The following is a 22,864-nucleotide window of genomic DNA, read 5'->3' on the forward strand; positions in this document are numbered from 1 at the left end:
GAGTGAAGCAGCCTGGGGTGGAGGTGAGGGGAGCGAGGACTGCGAGGGCCCCCGGAGAGGAGCGGGGCGACTCCGCATGCCTAGCAGCAGCTAATTTAGGCCCACGGCTGCTTTTAGGTTCCCCAGGTGCTCTGCTCCCGCTCCTCTCAGCGTGTTCCTGAGCTAATGCCGGTGTAATTACAGCCTCAGTACCTTCCATTTGGAGCTTGAATAGTGAAAGCTTGTGCTAGGGGGCGGGAAATGTAAACCCCTGGGCCAAAACTTGGTAAATTTCCTAGAAAAAACAGTAAATGTGGCAACAGCAATTGCCTAGTTACAGGGAAGAGGCCCCTTCCTACCCTCCCGGAGCGGCTGCCCGACCCGGTGGGGAACGGCCCCTTCGGACCCTCCTGGAGCGGCTGCCCGACCCAGTGGGGAATGGCCCCAGAGGCTGGCTGGGCGCGGCTTTCTCTCCAAGCAAGGAGGCACGTTCCCAGGGCAGGCAGGCCGAGCACACAGGCCCTCCCACACGCACTCTCTCCCACCACTGAGCCGCCTCTCCCCTGGCTCTGGAAGGCTTTTTGTTTTCTCTTCCAGAGCCCCCACTGGGGGAGGAAGGAGGGAGGGCTGGATTGCAAACGGGAGCCTCACCCAGTGTGGGCCTCAGCCCCTTGACTAAACTGTCCAAAGGGCAGGGAGGGAGGCCCCAGCTACCCTCCCCTCGCGCCCCCTCCACACCCCTGGCAGAGACCACACAGGACCGGGTGAAGGATTCAGGCCTGGACCAGCCTGCTCTCTACACTCACTCTGCTCCTCCCTACATGGGTCTCCCAGGCCTGCCCAGAGGAGCCCTGATGGGCCAAGGAGTAAAGGCAAACAGCTGCCCCAGGGAGAGCGAGGGGGATTGAACCAGGCCTGGTACTTTCCAAAACCTCAGGGAACTCAGCCTCCGGCTCCAGCCCCGGGGTACACACTCTGGCTTCTTCCTGCCCTCCCTCCCTGTCCCGCCCTGAGGCAGGCCAGGTGAACAACCGTAGAGGGGCTCCCTCACCCCAGCCAAGCCTCGCCGACTTCCCCTCTTCCCTCCTGGGGTGCTGCCCTGAGCCAGTGACCAACTGTCCCTAGATCTTCAAACTGTTCTCCTTGAAGTAAGTGTGTGACACTTGTATGGAGCGGGCTTTGCCACACCGCAGTCACCTAGGTCCACCTTTATCATTTCGGCCATGTTACCAGAACCACACGTACGAATATTTAATTTCTCCTTTAAATAAATCTCCTAATACACAAGTGAGATGCATAAATTTCTTCAATTGACTCACTTTTTAAATTTTTTTAAGGATTTATTTATTTATTGGAGAGACAGCAAGTGAGCACATGTACAAGGGGAGGAGCAGAGGAAGAAGGAGAGACTCGCAGGCAGACTCCACACTGAGCATGGAGCCCCACACCAGGCTCGATCTCACAACCCTGAGATCACGACCCGAGCAGAAAGCCAAGAGTCAGACGCTTAACCGACTGAACCACCCAGGAGCCCCTTTAAATTTTTTAATACCTACCCAGATTTATCCTAAATGATAACATCTCTGTTAGTTCTCAATTTTTCTAACACGTGTAAAAATGCACTGCTATTAACACTGTGAATTGTGCAAGACTGTTGAATCTCAGATCTCTACCTCTGAAACAAATAATGCAATATATGTTAAGGAAAAAAAAAGAAGAAGAAGAAGGTAGCGGGAGGGGAAGAATGAAGCGGGGGAAATCGGAGGGGTAGATGAACCATGAGAGACGATGGACTCTGAAAAACAAACTGAGGGTTCTAGAGGGGAAGGGGGGTGGGAGGATGGGTTAGCCTGGTGGTGGGTATTGAGGAGGGCACATTCTGCATGGAGCACTGGGTGTTATGCACAAACAATGAATCATGGAACACTTCATTTAAACTAATGATGTAATGTATGGGGATTAACATAAGAATAAAAATAAATAAATAAATAAATAGAAAAAAAAAAAACAAAAAACAAACCAACCAACCAAAAAATGCACTGCTATTAAAATGAAAATATTTATTCCCACGCCCATCTCCCATTGCAGCAGCAGGGCACATGCAGTCGGAGGGAAGTCACTGATTTACGGTTGAGGTCCTTCAACTTCGGTGCGTTTGTGAGTCACCTGAAGTGCCTGTTACATGCAGATGCACAGGCGCCACGCCTCCCTGTCAAGAGCTCTGTGGCTGGTGCCTAAGAATCTGGATTTTGCAAGTTCCCCCATGATTCTGAGGCAGCCTTCCAAACTTGCAGGACCACTGACTTGGAGCGGGGGCTGGGCTGCCAGCGCCCCTCCTCAAACACGCACACACCCGATCCAGCACACCATTTACCAAACCCACCCTCAGTAGAAGGCAATTGAAGGCCCTCTGTGGTCATCAGAGCATGCCCCCAACCCAACCAGGAGGCCCATCAAGGCAGACTTTCCAACCACCAACAGGCCTCTCCCTATGTGAACAGAAATAAGACACCATTCTGTGATACTTGCAAGCCAATGGGGCGCTGGGTGTTTCTGCTCCCCTCCTGGCCTTCAGGAGACTGCCAGCCTAGTCGCTTGCCCCTAATCTCATTTCCGGCTGCAACGTTCAGCCCAAGCCCACCCTGGTTCCCTGGGCCATACTCTGCAGCTCTGCCACTAGAATGGGAGTCAGAGGGCTGATTCTGTCTCTGCCTCTCCCAGTATGTCAATCCCCAGACAAAGCCTGGCCTTCTCTGGGTCTCACTTCCTCACCTGAAAAAGGACAGGTTTTGAACTGTATGGTCTTCTACATTTTGTGATTCTCCTGCCTACCCTCACCCCCCCTACACACACACACACACACGCACACACACACACACACAAATGTAAAACATTGAGGGCTGCAGGGAGAGAGGAAGCTCCCATTCCACCTCATTTAGAAACAGGCTAAAAGGAGTCCACCCTGGCCCCATGCAAACACAGCATGTACACGCACAGAAACACGCTCATATATATGAGGGCTCACAACTGCACCTGCATCCTCCATGGACAGACCCCAAGTCCCTGTCGGCTGGCAGTCAGTCACACAGCTGTGAGTCAACAAATATTTTCATGTATTGACCACTTGCCCTAGAAATCCAGCTGTGAACTGGAAAGACAGAGTCCATTCTCTCCAGAGGCTTTCAGTCTAGTGAAAGACTGATGATAAACATATGAACAAATAAATAAGGTAATTTAAAGTGCTGATAAGTGCTATGAAGAAAATAAATTAAGGGAATTCAGAAGAGAATGAATGGGGGATGGGAAGGCCTGTCCTAGGAGGTAACATCCAAGTTGAAAAGCATGGTGGGCAGGAGGAGTGAAACGTGCAAAAAATCCAAGGTAAGAGAATCCCAAGCAAAAGGGAAAGGTCCTGAGACAGGCATGAGCTTGGCATGGTAACATCCCAAACAATCCAAGGTAAGAGAATCCCAAGCAAGTGCAAAGGTCCTGAGACAGGCATGAGCTTGGCATTTCACAGGCAGAAGGAAGGGTAAAGTGGCTGAAGTTTCCTTAATGAAGCAAAAGAAAGAGAAGCCACAGATGGTAGCCTGGGCATAGTAGTGACTACAAAGATGTCAAAAATTGAGCCCATTCTGCACATAACTTAGAGATAAAACCAACAGGATGGGTTGGACACTGAATAAGGAGAAAGAGAAATCCAGGTTTTGGGCCTGACCAGCAGGTGGATGGTGGAATCACTTTGTGAAACAGGAAAGACCTGGAGGGGAGAAGGAGGGCAGAACTAAACACATCATTCTGTTTTCACTGAAGTTTGAGATGCCTACTAGATGTCCAAGTGGAGATGTTGAAAAGGCAGAAGGACAAAATGAGTCTGGAGTGCAGGAGGTAGGTCTGAGCTAGAGGCATAAAACAGCATGACCGACACGGAGGCTATTTAGTGCCATAGGACTAAATGAGGTTGCCTAGGTTGGGGGCGACGATAAAGAAGAGGAAAGGGCTCAGGACAGAGCTTCAGACACCATCATTTAGGGAGATGGGAAGGAGTGGACCAGGAGGTTGGGGAAAGTCAGGTGTCCTGGAAGCCAAGCCAAGAGCTTCAAAGAGAAGGACAGTCAACTGAGTCCAAATGATTGGGGACATAAGGGTGAACAGAGAGGCAAGTGACAATGAGATATAGACAAAACAAACTCTAAATGGGGCTGGATGGAAGGCAGGACAGGTGGGGAGCTAGAGGGAGCCCACCTTCCCCATTGGGTTGTAGCCACCCACACCATCACCTCCACGCCCCTTGCCCTCATGGGGACACCCATGCCCAGCTGCCCCTCAAGATTCACTCACTGTCCCAACATCTGCACACTGAGCACCCACTACACGTGGAGCACAGCTAGAGAAATGAATGAAAGCAACAAAGGCTCCTGCCCTCCTGGAGCTTACATTCCAGTCTGAATGAGATTATAATCAAATAACAGATGGAAACTTACCCTTGGCCTAAGCCTCGCTCTGCAGGCTCCACAAGTGTCCCTGCCCGTCCCTGCTCAGGGCTGGACTTGGTGATTATGAGCAGGCACTCTGGCCCTGTGGGGAGGCAGAGGACCTAGCTGGGCCACCAACTAGCAGAGCAAGCAGGTTATGCAACCTCTTTGAGTCTCATTTCTTTTCCTTATCTGCAAAATGAGGATAAACACCCAGCCTGCCTGCACACAGGACAGTGCTAAAGATTAGACAGGATAATGTAGATAAAAATGTCTCTCCCGGTTTCCAGAACGTGGCACATGCACCATAAATGCTTGTTTACGAGTATGTCCCCCACCTGGGAAGATCTTCCCTCCCTCCATCTCTCCATTGTCACATAACCCTGCAGGAAGAGGCCCATCCCGTGTACCCCTTGCTCCAGCCTCACACACAACACCCCAAAAGATAGAAGGGTGCCCAGTCTCCTCACTGGTGATCAAGAGGAAGGCTCCAGAGTGCTCTCTGCTCATCCAGAAGGCTAAGAGAGCAGGAACTCCAGAATTTTCCTCACCACTGAGAGTGGTGGCCGGGAGCCCCATACCATCTGCATGAAGTGGTACCTCAACTTCCCCAAGAGATGACCTTGCCAATCCCAGCATGCCTCCCCTGCCAGTCCTCTGTCCTCACTCAAGGCCCAGGGATCCAGTGGGACCACAACCTTCGTCCCTGCTGCTCTGGGTGCTGCCCCTCAAACCAGCGGCAGTCCCAGGCTCCCTTATATCCTCAACCTTCTCCAGCACTACCCCTCCCCTCCAGCCCCACACAACACGCAGCCACCCCAGCACTCTCCAGGGTCAGCTGTATTTTTGGAAGCGGACCAACACCGAAAGTCAATTTGATGAACGGCAAATTCACTGAAAATAAATTCCAAAAATCAGTTGCTCTTGAATATCATTTTATATTTTGTCAAATCTTAACCACTGTCAGAGTTCTTTCTCCAATTCTTCAAAAGGCTTATTGGTCTTAATTTTGTGTTTTAAGCAATTAAAAATTAAAATTTCATCATTTCACCTTTTGAAGGGACTTTTCCGGCCACTTTCGAGGGCTCTGTGTCTTTTTAAATGTAGTTTGGGTGGGGTTTTTTAACCAGGAATTTTACCATACTCACACCAATTCCCGCAATGACATGTTAGCTTTAATTTTGTATTTATAAAAATTAGAACCAAAATTGAAGCATTTTGTACTGATGTGATTCACCTAAATCCTTCATCAGCATTTTTTATTTGTAGTGAATGGATGAAGGATTGGAGGCACCAACCGCAAGCTAAAATTTTTTTTTACTGACTATGAGATATGAAATTTTTTTTACTGACTATGAAAAGTCCTTCTTCACAAAGAAATTCCAAAAAGCCACCTACGGTTGCTGTTTTTACCTTCCTACCTCACACCCTCTCTTCCATCCTCCCCAAATCAAGTTTCCAACCCACGGCCCCACTAAGGACAGTCCAGCCAAGGTCGTTAGTGCCCTCCATGCTGCCAAACGCAATGGTCATGTCTCTAAACTTCTCTGACTTGACCTCTTGGCTACATTTGGCATAGCTGACCCCTTCCTCCCTCTTGAGACCTGTGCTTCCCTTGGCTTCCCCCCTCACCCTTTCCTTGGTTTCCCCTTCCTCATTGGCCCTCATCTCAGTTTCTTTGCTTGCTCTTCGTCCCCTGCATGGAGAGCCCAGCCTCCCTGTCTTTCTGTCCACACACTCTCACTAGGTGACCTCATGGGGCCATGGCTTTAAACGCCACCTATATGCTAATGACTCTCCAACTATACATCAACCCTGACCTCTCCTCAGAACTCCAGGCTTACATCCAACTGCCTACTGGCATTTTCAGGCGGAGGTCTGACTAGCACCTCCACCCTACTGTGGCCGACAGAGAACTCTGGATTACTGCCCCCCCAACCTCTCCTTCCCTCTTTCCCATCCTAATATCCAGCAGTACCATCGCTGTTCAAGCCTAAATTACCAGAGTTGTCCTTAGTTCCGTCCCACGCCAGACCCCAGATCATGCACCCCCTTCACCCCCTACTGTCTTAGGAGTCCAGCCAGTGCAACGGCCTCTCACTGCTCGCCAGCTTCCTCCCCTGCCTGTGCCCCTCCCCGCCCCATGGTCCACTCTCCCACAGCGCAGGAGTAAGCTTTTCAAAAGCAGAAATCATACTGTGCTGTTCAAGTGCCTAAAATCCTCCAACGTTTCTCACCACCCTTAAAATGAAATGCAGAGTCCTTAACTTGCCGGCAGCATCCCAGTGAGCTGGCCCCTGCCTGCATCTGTGCCCACCTCCCAAACACCACCTCCACCTCACTCACTGGGCCCCAGCCACATGGCCTCCCCAGGCCCCACCCTCCCTCATGGTGTCTCCTCCTGGGGACCTTCCCCTAGATGTGCCCTCTGCCATTCCCTGGACTCCATGGCGGGATCCTTCCTGGGACTCCGATTTTGGCATTTCCAATCTGGAAGACCCACCAGCCACCTCTGTCCTGTCCTCCTATTTAATCCTGCACGGCGTTCCTCACTATCTTTCTGTTGGTGGTGCTGTTCATTTGTTTGTTGGCTTGTCTTCTGTTTTTCTCTGTCTCCGGCGAATTGAAATAAGCTCCATAAGGGCAACTAACTCCCTTGTCTTGTTCACTGACACACCCCCAGCCCCTGAAACAGGGCACAGCACGTACAGGATGCTCCTGGAGTTTGAAGGATGAATTCACACACACACCGCCTCTGTGAGACGGGACGTAAGCATCCAGAGTTCAACGACATAACCTCCAGATGGTAGGAAGCCCCAAAACACACATATAAAGGTTTAGTCCACTGTTTTTGTTGATCACGTGAAAATGGCCTTCCCATCTTCAAATGCCCCTCTGTGTTCACCCCTGGACCAGTGTTCCCAGGGCTTCCCTAAGAGGCAGAAAAGAGGGTTGGGGGCAATGATTGCTCCACTGAGGGAAGGGCCCCATCACCCTTCTGCACTTTCCCGCTCAGGCCACACACACACACACACGCATGCATGCACACACCACCACACACATAGACGCACACACACCCTCATATACACACTCCACACACACACTGCCCCCACACACGTATCATACACGCCACATGCACACACCACCTCACACACACACACACACCACCACCCCCACACATACATAACATGCTCACAGCACACATACACACACACACCACCTCACACACACACACATAACATGCTCACAGCACACATACACACACACCACCACCCCACACAAAAACACATAACATGCTCACAGCACACACACACACACACACCACACACACTCCATCTCATACACACACACCACTCCATACACAAACACGTAACATGCTCACAGCACACACACACACACACCAACTCATATACACACCACTCCACACACAAACACATAACAGGCTCATAGCGCACACCCACATACACACACACCACCCTCCACACACTCTGACCTGACCCCACTCAGTCCTGTTCCTTTCTCTCTCCAGCCATGGGGTTAAAGGAGTCTATCAACAGATATGGTTGGAAGGGGCATTACCAGGGCACTTACCCAAACCCTGCCTTACGCTGGAGTAAATGAGGTGAATGCAGTTCATGGCTAAACCAGGAGCATGCTCAGGGGAGCAGAATCTTGCAGAGCCATCTCAGGAGCTTCTAAAGAGCAGAGAGACCCAGCCCAGAACTAACCCTCCCCATCACCTCTGCTGGCAGAGCCTGTCTTACATACCCAAGGAGAAGCAAGTAGGTGCCCCCTAGGAGATGTTATTTTAAAAGTACCAGAACGGATGCCTGAGTGGCTCGGTCAGTTAAGCATCCGACTCTTGCTTTCGGCTCAGGTCATGATCTCAGGATCATGAGATCGAGCCCCTCGTCAGGCTCTGCCCCGGGTGTGGAGGGAAGGGCCCCATCACCCCTCCGCACTTTCTCTCTCTCCCTCTCCCTCTGCCCCTCCCCCCCAAAAAAGTACCAGAAAATGTCTTCACCCCAAAAACCTCACCCCAACCATGACTTCTCAAATTCTACTATTAAAAAGTCTTTCTTTGGGGTTAAACTTTGTTCTCTCCTTTTCTTCCTTCCTTCCTTTCTTTTTTCTCATAGCAATTTCTTCTTTGGACACAAAGACAACAAAACATGATGTCACCAACACCCTGCTCACACCGTAGGGCAAGCAAATCCTGCCCCCCACTGCCAGGAGCCCTAGGTCACCGTGCTGACAGGAGAGAGCAGGAAAGGAAACGGAAGGGGGAAACGCCTCAGCGCCCCTTGATGGTGGAGCCTGCCTCCTCCCATTTGCTCCCAACTGCTGATCAGCATGGCAGGAGTGACTGGGCACCTGACCCCATCCACACAGTCACCTCCCCTCCCTCCGTCCCCACAGGCCCCGTCCCGCCACCCCACACCCTCTCTCCCTGGCCATCAGACGAGTTCCTCCTCGGAAAGGGGAGGTGTAAGGTGACAGCTGCAGCTAAAGCCCAGGCTTCGTTGACACTCAGACTCTCTGACAGCTGTTAGAAGAAGAATGTGATTTTGAAATTTAAATAACACGCTTCTGCATTCGGCTCAGGGAGACAACCTGAGGATAAGCAGTTTATCGCCTAAGCCACCATGCAGGGGGGCAGGGAGAGAGGCTGCCTGCTTCCTCAGTTCCTCCCCTGCTCTCCATCCCCAAACCACCCCCACCACCTCCTCCCAGGGGCTGCCTCAGAAGGGGCTTTCTGAGACGCACCAGCCAACCAGCTGAGGCTGGGCCAGGAAAGCCCTTGCTCACCAGTCTCCACTAAGTACCCTGAGGGGAGGAGGCTCTGGGGGCACAAAGGCTCAGGCACCCCCTCAGAGGAGCCAGGGAAAGGAAGGGGCCTCCTGAGGCATCTAGCAGAGCTGAGCCAGGCCCCCACTCTGGCCATGGAGGTGACCTTCATAGAGGCCTGACTCTGGAGCCCAGGACCTAGGCCTCTCCCCACCCAAGGGCAGCTCAGCGCCCCGCCCCCCCCCAGGGACCCAGGCCCCCTAGCCAGGCAGTCATGCTGAGCTCTGTCCTGGAGAAGTCCAGGGCAGGAGTCCCAAGCACGGAGACCCCAGCGAGGCCAATCTCCCATGTGACACAAGGGTCTCTCTTCACTGTCCTCGGAGCCCACCAGGCCCAGAAGATGGTTCCCATCACCGCAGCTGGGCCAGGCCTCTAAGCCACGACGCTGCCAGCAATGGCATTCCCAGAACCCCCCTCTCCTCTTCCAAGACTTCCCTGATTTACCCAGGCTCCTTGAACTCTTGAGCAGCCCTTGGTCTACACCACACCACCACCAATAAGCCTCCTAGTGGGCGTCTAAATGGGTGTCTGCCCATCCCACTAGGCAGTGAGGACGTGAGTCTGCTTCACTCTAAAGCAGTGTATGATGTAGTGTCTGGAACACAGCAAGCTCAGTGTTTACTAAACAGGTCCGCCCGGGCCCCATCTCTCCCACAAAGCACTTAGGAGCACCCCGCCCTTCCCTAACCTTCAGATACTCCAAAGATGCAGCACACACAGGCCCCTCAGACTTGCTTGCGCCTCTTTGCCACCTTTCCTTGTGCGGTCTAACACCGCATTGAAGCCATTAGCTCCCTCCCGCCCTCTACAGTGCCCCCGCACCGCGTGACGAGCTATGCATGCATCACCACCAATCCCTGCAGGGCAGGCCCCAACTGCTCCATTTGACAAGTCAGAAGGGTCAAGTGACCCACCCTGTGGTCACCCAGCTGGGAGGGCAAGGCCAAGATTTGAACTAGGTCTGGCAGGCCCAGCCAGTACTCCAGGATCTTCTGTGTGGATATGTATTAGAACCACAGCAGAGCGCGAGGCACCCACAGGAATACAGAGAAGCATGGACACAGACCAACACCCACGATCACACACGTGCCCCCAACACATGAGAGTGCTGTAGCACCAAGGGGAAAGGTGGTGCTCATCTGTCAGGGGCCACCTGTCAGGCTTCTTGGCAGGGATAGGGTTCCCTCCACTCCTAAGCCCCCAACAAGGGGACCACTTGAGCCCGACACATCCTTAGGCCTTTCCTGCCCCTAGCCAGGCAAGACGGCCCACCCACCCCAGAGGCTCACTGGCCAACTGAGGCAGACACCGCCCACTGCGTTTTCCTCCAACCCACAAAATGCCCCAGGCCCAGACATTTCACCCACCTCCATGTGTCCCCAACCCTCCACAGTGTGGCTCAGCAAGGCCAGGGTGGCTCAGCAGGAGTCCCCAGGTCCTACTGTCCCATGAAAATTGCCCAGTCACCTCCCACCCAAGCCCCCACCAAGCACTATCATGGGTGGGAGGCAGCCTCATGTCACCAAAAGGCTTGCAACCACTTCCCAGATGCAAGCTTCCAGGCCATCTGCCCTTAGAGAAACTCCGTAAGTTTTAAATAGCTACATATTTTAGTGCAGTATGCCCCAGCACTGCGTCAAGCATTTACCTGCAGTATCTCTTTTAGTCCCAGCAAAACTCTAGAGAGTAGGTGTTTCTATCAGCCCCTTGGGAGAAGGGGTGGGCCTAGGTGATCTCTAAGTTCCCTTCCAGCTGCAGAAAAGACATATTTGCATAAACGTGCTCTGTGCCCATGCATCTGGTAAGGCCCTCATGGGATGCAGAGGCCCTGGAGGCTCCCGCCCCTCACCAAGAATGCATAGCCCAGCCAAGGCCATCTGCCGTTGCTTCTCCCTATCCCCCAGGCATGGCCCCGAGGCTACGAGGGAAACTGTTGCCTGGGCCTCCCAGACCCTTCACCCTTGCGTTGATGGCCTCCCTCCACGTGACCCAAGCATGGAACACTTCCACAACCTCTCTCTGCCTGAACAGTCTCTCCCTTCCCTAAGAAGACCTTCTTCTCCTCGCCTGTTCCATCCTCTCCTGCCTCCCCATGTGCGACCAGCCGGGATGCAGTATTCACAGGGTCACAGACACCTGGGGACGGAGGGGCTCCCGACTTCAGCTCCCCCAAACCCCTGTCCCCTACTGAGCATCCTCGGCACAGGGAGGATGACTGTTACTCTGCCTACATCCATTCTCGGTAACCCCTCTATAGCAACCTTGCCAGTAGGTATCACCTTACCACTATACACGCATGGGCACTACAGCTCGAGAAGGCCCAGTGAGGCCCAAGATCACACTCCCCTAAGTGGCCAGGTCGGGATTCAAACCCTAGACTGTCTGCCTTAAGGCCCACACTCTTCTTGTGCACTAGGCTGCCTCCCTAACCACTCCGCTTCATGCTTGCAAGGGCAGTTGAATGGCTAGAAACAGGAAAAACCTCACTTCCCCGTGAACTCTCCCATCCCACCTGGACGCCTCCAACATCACTGCTGCCATGGTTCAGGGAAGAGCCAGGCTGCTCTCCTCCCAGCCTTGGACTCAGGGCTAACGGGACACAAGTAATCCCAGCCCCAGTCACTGACGCTAGGGCCTGTCTTTGAACTAGGCAGAGAGGAGGGGAGGCTGGTCCTTCCCCCAGGGCCTCTGGCATCAAAGAGTGCTGGAGGAATCCTGGCAGCTTTTATTGCCAACAGATTCCCAGTGGGACTTTCTGAGAACCCCAACAGAGAGAGGAGGCCAGAGATAAAGAAGAACACATGTTCCAGGAGGCCCCAACACGGACCCAAATTCTTAGAAGGAGATAGCAGCAAGAACCCCAAAGCTACAAGAACATCCTTTTCCAAGTCCCTAGGGCCCTGATTAGGCATAGTGCGGCCTAGAGGAGGGCCACAGAGACCCCATGCTCCCCACCCCCTGCCTTTCCACACAAAGATGATGGAGGAAGCAATTCACAGCCAGCTCTTGGTGTGTGCATGCACAGATGGGCTCCATCCAGTTCTACAAGGTGGCAGCCTCATCATCCTAAAGCACCGGTAGAGATCTTGGGTCCCGCAGGCCAAGCCTTCTCAGCCAGCAAGCCACAGGTAGGTGACATACGTGCCCAGAGACTGACCCCACACAGAGGCCCATGTTCCCCCGAGCACCAAGATACTCTGCTTACCCTAGGATGCCACCCAATGTTGCCACTGTCTGTGTGCCTTGGTGGGGAAAAATCGGGGAGCTCCACTCCAAGCTTAAGTCTTCCTTCTTCAGAAAAGAAACATAAGGTCTGGAGCAGGGAAGTGACCTGCCCAAGCCCCTCAGGTGATTTGTGGCAGGGAATGCACTGGCACTCGCTCAGGCCTCCCAGCTCCACATCCAACCTTGTTCCTGCTCTGTGCCCCACCCTGGCCTGCTTGGTATCCTGCTGGCCCGGCCAGGGCCCTCCACCCAGCTCTGTGCCCAAGCTTCCCAGACGGGGCCACCCACGCACCAACTCTGGGCTACTGTGGGTGGAGTGGGGTCAACTGGAGTGATGAGGGGGGCTGTCACAGACCCCGAAGTTATGCCCTCTCTGTAGGGAGTGGTCCCCCGAGCCCAGGGATCCAGGGTCATGTGGGGGTCATTTCCATCTGGGCAGCGGGTAAAAGAAGCTGATTCAGTGAGTTGAGACCCAATAACTTCCTCACTTGTCAATATCCTTATCTCACGGAGTATCAAGTCCATCACATAAAGATTTTCTGCTAGAAAGATGTTTAGTGGGAGTCCGGGAAGCAAACCTCTGACCTTCACCCTTCAAGGAGCAAGGCTAATCTATGTCTTTGCTGGAGGTAAACCCAATGGCTTCCACCCCTCCAGCAGTACTCAGCTGGCAGGGTGAGAACTGGGTACATCGGGGCTGAGGGCATCCGCACTATAGCATCCCATGCTGAGAATATTCTCAACCTGCATCTGAGCCCCAAGGCTGTCCCCAAAGGAGTGGCCCAAGGTGAAGTTCTATCCAAAACCAATCAGGATCATCTCTGAAGTCTCCATTTCATTCACCATCATCCCCAACCACCACCAGGGCCCAAGAGCAAATCTAGATGGTCACCCTTTGGCCAATGCCTCCTTTCTCATGGGGTTCCAGGATTTCTCCCATCAGGAACATATATATCCTCCCATATCAATCTCTTAAATACAATCTCAAAAATTGGCTCTTGGGTAGGCAAAAAAAGAAAAGTAGGTATTCCTTGGTATTTGCTATGGACTATATTGTGCCCACCAAATTCATATGCTGAAGTCCTAATCTCCAATTTGACTATATTTCCAGACAGAGCTTTAGGAGGTAATTAGGTTAAGTGAGGTCATAAAGGTGAGAAGGTAGGGCCAAAACCAATAGAAATGGTATCCTTATATTAAAAAAAAAAAAAAAAAAAGCTCTCTCGCTCTCCCCCTCCCTCCCTCCCTCCTCACCACCCCTCCCTTCCCACACAGTGAGAAGGTGGCCATCTGCAAGTGAGGAAAAGAGCGCTCACCAGACACCAAGCCCGGCCAGACTTTGATCTTCAACTTCCAGCCTCTATGAGATAATACATTTCTGTTGTTGAAGCTCCCCAACGTGGTATTTTGTGACGGCAGCCCAAAGAGACTAAGACAGTATTTCTCTACAGAGAATTGACTTTTCTCCTTAGCAGGGGGCAATAACAGAAAAAGAAAGTTTGAAAAACAGTCTCCTAGAGAATTCTTCATTTGAAGGGGTTTAGGGTCTCACTGGAGAGTCGTTCATTTCACAGTTTTCGAGCGCTGCTTCTCAACTGGTAGCAGTCGTGCCCCCAAGAGACATTTGGCAATGTCTGGAGACATTTTTGGTTGTCACAACTCAGTGCGTTGCTACTGGCGTCCAATGGGTAGAGGCCAGGGACATTGCTAAACATCCAACAATGCATGGGACAGCTCTGCCCGTGGGAGAGAATTATCCAAGTCAAAACCCCAACAGTGCTGCTGTTGAGAACCCATGGTTTAAAGCAAAAGAAACTTCAGAAGGCTTCACATACTGCCACAAAACTTCCTAGAAACCTGAGGTCTGGGGCCCTGTGCCGTAACAGGCCCCCCCGGCCACCTTTGAGCACCAGTGGTGGCTTCAGGAGGAGCTCGTCCCCAGCCCCTACAGAGCGGTTCCCAAGACAGGCAGGCCCTCCCCAGTGCCCGAGCAGGGGCGGCTGCCCTGGGCCCACAGGTCTCCCAGATGCCAGAGGGAACAGGCCAAGAAGAAGGAACCAACAAAGTCCTCGGACTCCGCACAGGGACCATGACAAGCAAAGCTAGAGCTCCACACAGTCCTCTCACTTCCCAGGGCAGGCCAGGGCAGGCCGGGGCAGGAGTGGCCGGGACTAAGAGGCCTCTCAGTGGCGCTCAAGAAGAAGAGCCCCCGGGGGAAGGGGAGTCCCAGAGCAGAGCCGAGAGGGGTGATATTACTGCCAAGAACCACAGCTAATGGTTCCTGGTCGGGCCCTGGGCTGCGTTGCCCAGCAGCTCGCTGAGCCCTTCACAACCACTGGCTCATTCAGACATCACGACAACCCAAGGTAGGTACTCTCCCACTGTGCAACTGAGGAAACTGAGGCACAGAAAAGTTGAACAGCTTGACCAAAGTAGAATTCCAAAGTGCAAGAGCTGGGAACTGGAAAGAAGGACCCCGCAGGGCAAGACATGTGACAAACTAGGAGAGTGACACCAGGTTTCCAATTCAAGACCTACTGCACGGAAGGCGCATTCTAGGCAAGTACCATAAATGCTCCACTCCACACACAACGTCAGGGGTGGGTGTTATGGTTTCTTCTTTCACAGATGAGGACCCGAAGCTCAGAAACACGAAGGGGCTTGCTGGTGGAAGGCAGAACCGACTGAAGGCCAGGGCGCCTAGGAGGACTGGGGAGGCCCTAGCACGAGCCCACTTACCTGAGAAGATTGAAGCAAGCCTGAATATGTCCGAGAGGCGGGAGGTCACCGGCTCATAGGGTGAGGCTTCATAAGACTCCTCACCTGGAAGAGAAAACCAGCATTAGGCACAGGTTCACCCCTCCCACAGTGCTAGACAAGAGCAAGTGATGCATGAGATGCTGAACATTTCATACGGGTGAGTTCTTTCTCTCCAACTAGAGTAGTCTCCCACAGCAGGTCAGTACTGCTCACGCTTCCCTCTGCTGACCTCTCTGCATGTCCAGCCCTCTTTTAAGGACTTCCAAATGCTTCTGGAAAGAAAGCACTGGGGAGGTGGACAGCCTGCAGAAGGCCAGACATAAATCAAAGGATTTGAAGCCAAAGGCCCTCCAAGGTTGTTCAGTACAAGTTCCTCTTTTCACAAGAGAGGACTCTGAGGTGGCCCAGAGAGGTAAAGACACCTGACTGAGATCACACAGCTCCTTGTGGCAGAGCTAGACTAGACTCTGGTCCCTTGGCCCTCACGCTGACATCCTCCCCCATCACTACAGGTTCGCTCTGCCCAGGCCACCTAAGGCACAGAACTTCCTCTTTGTTTCCCATCATGTCACCAGAAGTCTGCCTGGAGGGGCTGAAGGTCTGCTGAGTGGAGGCATGACCCCCATCTTGTCTGACCAACTCCCCACCTCTGCACTCCCTGCTGGCCTGGCCAGGGCCCTCCACCCAGCTCACACCTGCTGGCTTCTCAGACCTCTCCTCAGGGATCTGGGGTGCATCAGAGGGCTGGTGAATAGAAAAGCAAGCGAGTGACAGGAGATAAATGGCACAGGGATGCCCTGGAGACCCACCACCTCCTCATCGGGACTCCCGCCCCTTCCACCAACACCTCAGCAGGAGAGGAAATATCCTCTTGAGACGTTATTGTGAGGAGAAATCAATGGATAATCACTCAGACTGTGTGTGTGTGCTGAAGGGGCGGGGGAGATAGGTGATGACCCACAGTCTCACACATTGATTTCCCATTCCCCCGGGGTCCAGCACCTGAAGAAGAGCACATGTGCGGTGGCATCCACTGGGCCTCCTGCAGGACGGGGCCAGCCATCCAGAAGAGGGGTCCTGCAATCTGCCCGTAAGGGGTGAGGTCCCCCAGAGGCCAGCACTCAAGGCTCATCCGGCCCTCTGCTGGTTCACAGAGCAAGGCATCTGTCTGCTATAGCTAGCAGACCCCCCAAAAATGGTACAGACCCCCAGATGTTCATTCTCCCCCTGGAGAACCGGCCCCCACCCTTTACTTCACCTCACAGGAGCAAGCACCCTTCACGCCCTGCAACACACAGCACACAGAATGCACTGCACACAACGGGCCCTAAGCGCTAACTGCTGACCGACATCCAAACGGCACTGATCCTTTCAGGCCAGTCTCCAATCCCACCTGCCCCCGGGGCTGACCAGGCCTGTACGATCTCAGTGTCCTCCTCTCTACCCACAGGCACCAGAGAAAATCCCAGCGGTGGGGTTACCAGCCACTGCCATTTGTTGGGGCCAAATAATATAAGAGCTTAGGAAGCGTTTTTGTAGGAAAAATGATGTTATGCTGAGCCCTCTATGCGCGGGCACCACTGAAAGCGCTTTAGGTGTACGAACTCACTTCATCCTCTTAATTTCTCTACGAGATAGGCACTATTCCTCTCCCTGTTTCATTGCTAAAGAACTGGTCTGCGATGTTAAGTAACTGGCCCAAGGTCACACAGCTGGTACGTGGCAGAGCCAGGTTTCAAACCCAGGCAGCTGGCTCCAGAATCCAAGTACTTAGCCATGATGAATACAGTCTCCAAAATTAAAAGTGTTGCTGAACCAAACTGTTCTTAAGCAAGTACTGCTGCTGTTGGACTTTTCACAGGGTCAGTCTTAGGCCAGCAGGACTGCTCCCCCAGCCCCGGGCCTGTCCTTCCCTCCTGCACCTGGCAAAGCTAGGCACCTGGGTGCAGATCAGCTAGTATGATCGACTGCAGGGTTGGGGGGTAGTGTCCGGGGGGAAAACAGCCTCTTGCAGGACTGGCTGGGAAAGGCCCATCCTATTTAAGTCAACTCATGCTGCATACTCCTGCAGCAGAATTCACCAGCAGGAAATCGGAGACCTGGCCCCTTGGGCATCCCGGCCACCAGACTGACCCAAACCTAAGGTGTCAGATTCCCAGGCCATGACCTGTGCGAGAGGCCTTTGCTCCTCACATCTGAAGGACCAGAATGACCCTGAACTTCAGGGCCACCTCTGGAGAAGGCAAGAAGTCTGGTCTCAAGTGCCCCGTGGAGCCATCAGGGACAGCACCACCATGTAAATACTGGCGGTGGTGACAGAAGGGACAGTTGAGCCCCAGGCCACAGGTTCTCCCCAGGGCAGTTGGAAAGGGGTCTGGATAAGGAGTCGGGGGCCCTGGTCCCACCAACCCTCCTCCCTGCACCCTCAGCTTCCCCACCAAAGTGGGAGTGGGACAGAATAATCTCTAGGTCCTTTGCAATTGGGAACATCTAGGAGCTCAGCAGAGGCCACATTCCTGCCACCACCAGCTCTGTCCGCAGCTGAGGTCCTCAGACTATGCACAGCTCAGCCTCAGGTGGAGGGAGAAGGTGGGGCCCAGCCTCCAGAGCAATCACACCTGCCAGCAGTGGCCAAGGGGAAGCCACAATCAAAGTCCAAACCAGCACAGATCTCTCCTCCCCACAATCCCCCACCCCGCCCCAGGCCCAAGCCAGGTTATTAAGTGTTATTAAGGAATAGGGAGGAAGTCCTTGCAGCCTCCCCCAGGGAGACCACTCATCCCACACCATGAATAATTAACTCTCAGGTGGATCCTGTCACTCACAGGAACATTACCTACTGTTAAAAGGCCTCTCAGCTTCCCCTGGCCAGCTCTAGGCAGAAACCACCTCTGGCTCCCAAGAACCAGGAATGGGGGAGGGGTGCATTCTGAGGAAGGAGAAAGTAGGAGGTCTACTTTTGTAGGATTGGCCCAGGGGAGGGTTCTCCTAGCCACACGCAGCCCAGCACAGGGGACCACGGCTGAATCAGTGCTTCCCCTCGCCCACCCCGAAGCACACAGTCGGGGCTTCTTAGATGGTTGCTGAGTAAGAGAACCAGCAAGCCAGCTCACGCCTCTCCCGTCCCGTACTACTGGGTTGAGAGGGCCTTGAAGAGCAAAGCGCAGGACGCAGTGTAAAGCCCGTGAAGCACGCCATCTTCATCCAAACGCCCCACTGCCTGGCTCCCACCAGCAAGGGCCTCGGCCCTCTGGCGCAGTAATGCCAGAGGGAGCCACTCGGGTGGCCAGGCTCTCAGGGGGCCCACCCGGCTCTTCCAGCTGGCAGTCCTTCTGTCCCCTCCCCTGGGAATCCTGCAGCCCTCAGCAAGCCCACCCCAAGGTACCGCCCCACTTCCCCTGGGTTGAAACTGAAGGCCTCAGGAAAGAAAACTAGAAACTAAAGAATGCAGCCATGGGCTCAGGGGCCTCAGTTTTCAGGCACTAGAGAGGCATCCTCCCTCACCTCGCAGGGAATAAGGGACATGCACTTTGTGGCACTGTTTCCCTCTCTCTGCTCACCTCTAGCTCCAGGACTCGAGGTTGCTGGGAATGGGAGACTGAGTCAGAGGAATTACTTTGCTATTCACGGTGGTGATACTGTTCATAATGACCTGCCCGCTCTACTCCCACATTCAGGGTGTATTGGAACCATCTCGGCACCTGCTCGGAAATCCCTCACTCTCCGGCCCCCACACCCGGTCCCCGTTTCCCCTCCCCTCCAGCACCCTGAGACCATGCTGCTTCTCCATCTCAGGCTAACCACCGACGCCGTTCCACAGCGTACCCCTCTCTTCACCTCAACACTCCACCACTACTGGCCTACTTTCCATTTCAAGCTGCTCCACCCTCTCACATCTTAAAAAAAATCATCCTTTGTCCTCTCCTCCTCACACCAAACTTCTAGAAGTTGTCCACAGTCACCTTTCCCAGCTCCCACTCACTCCCTAACCAGGCTTCTGCTCCCAGTGGCCACCTGCGGCGCTCACCCCAAGGGCACAGGGCCACGCCACCAGCCCTCTCCTGCTGGACCCCAAGTACTGGAGACTGCTGGCCCTCCTTCCTTCCCCGGTCCCCTGCTGTCCCTCCCGCCTCTCTCCCGCACCCTTGCAGGTGCCCCTGCCTCCCCCGCCCATCTGTAAACATCGGTGGTGGTCCCGGGGGCTCTGTCCCCTCCCTCCCCTCAGTGTGCACACACCCTTGGCCTTGGCTGACTATAGCTCCTAAATCTCCATGTACAAAGCCGCTTCCCCACCTGGGCTCCAACCAGAGCCACACACCCCAAAATTAAGGCGTCATCTCCCTGCCCTCCCCCCACACGAAACCTTCTCCGCCTCTTGCGAACAGCCCCATCACCCACCCAATTGCCCAAAACAGAAAACTGCCCTCCTTGACTCCTCTCCCTTCACCAAGACCTGTTGGTTCTGCTTCCCTGGACCCTCCCTCGTTCCTGCCGCTGTCCTCAGCCAGTCACCACAACCCCTGGCCTGGATCACAGGAACAGCCTCCAATCTTCACTGTCCTGAAGCCGAGATCGCATGGCCTCCCCTTGCGGGGCTCCCTGAGGCCCAGCAGGTCCCGCCCCCCTCCCCTCTCCTCCCCCCATCCCCAATTCCAGCTCCCCACCTGACTACACTGAGTTACCTGTTGGTCTGCAAGTGAGTTCAACTCCCTCCTGAGGGCCTTTGCCCAAGCTCCCCCTCCACCTCCCACACTCTGCCCATATCCCTCCGGGCGTAACTACAGCTCACTCTTAGCCTCGGCTCAGAGGCTGCCTCTTCTAGGAAGGCTCTTAAGACTATAAGAAGCTGCCATGGGGCTCCCACAGCACCAGTGCTTTCCGACAGCACTGAGGCCACCAAGTGACAGAAAGCCCCTCACTTCTCTGCACCCCCCCAACTATGAGCTCCATGAAGGCAGAGGCTCCCCCCGCTTGTTCTCAAGTGTTCCCACAATGCCCAGCAGATGATAATCTCTCAATAAACAGTTGTTGAATCAATAAATGACCATCTGACCAAGGTGGCCAATCCTCCTGCACTATACGCAAATCCTCCACACTGTGGTCTGGAAGGGGATGGCATCGGGGAGCGGGCTGTTAGGGGAGGGGGTGGTGGCAGGTTCCACCTTGGGAGCTGGAGGGGCCTGCTGCCCACACACTGCTCCAAGCCCTGTGGAAGGGGCCTAGGCCAGCCCTGGGGTCAGGAAGCCCCCTGAAGAGCAAGCCTCCTGGCAGCAGGAAGAGCAAAAATGGGACTGCCCTCAGCTCAGAGCCCAGGCCTTCGGGGAGTGGCAGCGGCTGGTTTGCTTGGAGGCACAGCTCTGCCTGCAGCGACCCCCCTCCCGCATCTGCCTGGGTACTCCTGCCTCCCCTTCTCTGTTACCACTGCACAAGTCCGTCCCTCCGTCTGTCCGTCCGTCCATCCATCCTCTTCCTGACCCCTACTGCCCTCCTTTCTCCAGCCTTGTTCTCCTTCTCCCACCACTCAGCCCCCTCTCCTCCCCAGCTGACACTCTGCCCCCTCCTTCACCTCTCCTGGCCGCCTCCAACAGCCACCCTCCTAGATCAGCCAGCTACTTCCTCTATGTTCCAGGCTCCCCTGGCAGGGAGCGATAGAGACCTGGCCGGTTCCCTCCACTACCAAGTCTTCCCCTGAACCTAGGCCCCCACCCACGGCTCCCCCCAACCCCCGCCCCCCCCGGGCTTACCCTCAGTCAGCCCCAGGTGGATGCTCCAGTAGATCTGCAAGCACTGCAGCTCCTTCTTCATGCCCCGCTTGCAGCGACAGTCGTACAGCGGGCTCTCCTGCAGGACCTCCAGGGCCGCCTGGCACTCCTTGTTGGCCAGCATGGTGTTGCGGTCCCGGCCCGCCAGGCACTGCCTCAGCGTGCGGTAGCGGGAGCTGCAGTTGGATTCCGCGGCGCACAGCTCATTGGCCCGGACACAGTCCACTGGGGGGCGCCAGCCGTGGAGCTCGGGGCCCTGCAGGGAGGAAGGGCTGGCCAAAGAGCGGAGGGTCTCGTCTGGGTGGTGGGGAGGGAAGACAAGCATGAATGAGGGCCGCCATGACCTCCGACCCAAGATGCAGGCCTGGGGGCTTGGGCCCTTCGGGGAACTTCACACCCATCTTACTCCAAAGCACACCAAGGCCGACTCCATGCTGCCTTCCCCACCACACAACGGGTCTGAGGAAGAGCCCTGAAAGGTTCCCAAGACACCAACATCCCTCCTCAAGCCCAAAGGAGACCTCGAGCTGTCATTGTGCCCTGGCTCTACCAGATTCTCTTCCAATTCCACTTGGTCACCCCTCAGCCCTGGGCCCAGGAGCGGAGCAGAGGAAAGCCCGAAGACCCTCCAGCAAGATCACAAACAGTTGAAAACCCCAGGAGGCCAGAGAAGGATGCTACAGCCTCAGCGGAGAGCTGGGGGCTGCAGGGCCTGCCCAAGTGTGCAGAGGAGGACTCTCGCTTTCCTGCTGCCCAAACCTCCATCCACCTCAGTTCCACCAGATGTCCAACCAACAGGCTGGATTAAACTCGGAAAGCAGCAGGAAATAATTTTACTCTCCTGGTCTGTTAGGACCTCAGAGACCACAGCATCCAGCTCCCCCTACCCCACCACTTTACCCTGGGGAAACTGAGACCTAAAGAAGGGAGATGACAACTCAAGGTCACACATGGGCTGAAAGGGCCCCTCAGACTCCTGGCCTGTCCATTCTGAGTTCCCAGACTCTAAGAGAAGACCCCAAGAGACAAGCCTGACCTGTGGCCTGAGGCATGTCCAGAAGGGGGCGGCCACCCCTTTCCAGCCCAGCCCTCCACACCTTCCAGTCCAAGTGCACCCTGGCTGGACACCTGAAAACATGCCTTCTGTGGCCAAGTTGTACCCCAGCCCTGTGGAAAGAAAGTGGTGCAGGCAAGCCTGACAAGCCCCTAGCTTTCTTCCTTGTGTGTGTGTGTGTGTGTGGCTTTCTCATCTCTCTCTCACACACACTTCTCTCTCTGACTTCCTTCTAAGGTCTATTTCTCCATCACCTTTGCTCTTTGAATAGCCTTGTGCCCCATCTCTCTCTCTCTCTCTCTCTCTCTCTCTAGCACCTTCTACTTCTCCTCTCTTCCCTCTCCTCTCCACCCTTCTCTGAAACCCTCTCCCCCTCGGTCTCTTCTTTTTTTTTTCCTTCTTTCCAAAAGCCAAATAATAAGCCAATTGCAAAAGGGAGAGAGCTTCCGTCCTTGGACTCTGGCCGTGCACGTAGAGCCTTGCCTTTCCAAAGGTGAACAAGCAGGATTCAACCACCCTTCCTATTCATCACCCTCAGAGCATCTAAACCCACAGTCCTCTAAAGGAAGGGGCTCCGGGAAAAAGATTCATAAGTGAAGGGCAGGGAGAAGCCCACTTGGTCCTGTCAAAATCAAGCTCCCAAAATGGTTTCCTCTAGACACAGACATCACCCCAGTCTTCCTGTCCACTCCAGATCCTGCCCCAGAAAAAGCCCCTCCATATGCCAGAGCCAAGACTGCCTTTTCCAAGACCCAGGAGTG

The 22,864-nt window shown here is 54.4% G+C and overlaps 1 protein-coding gene and 1 long non-coding RNA gene across 3 annotated transcripts in view; both read right to left on the reverse strand.

Moving 5' to 3' along the window:
• LOC145718469 (uncharacterized) overlaps positions 1-22,864 on the reverse strand; it is a 436,241-nt gene that overhangs the window by 168,929 nt on the left and 244,448 nt on the right. The gene's annotated exons all lie outside the window — the stretch shown is intronic.
• GFRA2 (GDNF family receptor alpha 2) overlaps positions 1-22,864 on the reverse strand; it is a 137,652-nt gene that overhangs the window by 110,393 nt on the left and 4,395 nt on the right. For both annotated transcript variants that reach the window (XM_081809859.1, XM_081809854.1), the window contains exons 2-3: positions 21,032-21,346; positions 15,267-15,350 (exon numbers count right to left, since the gene is read on the reverse strand). In XM_081809859.1, the coding sequence (XP_081665985.1) occupies positions 15,267-15,350; positions 21,032-21,346 (399 nt within the window). The remainder of the gene's footprint in view (positions 1-15,266; positions 15,351-21,031; positions 21,347-22,864) is intronic.

Source organism: Leptonychotes weddellii, chromosome 2, assembly GCF_054177405.1.
Source record: "Leptonychotes weddellii isolate Sample4059 chromosome 2, ASM5417740v2, whole genome shotgun sequence".
Classification (NCBI taxonomy): domain Eukaryota; kingdom Metazoa; phylum Chordata; class Mammalia; order Carnivora; family Phocidae; genus Leptonychotes; species Leptonychotes weddellii.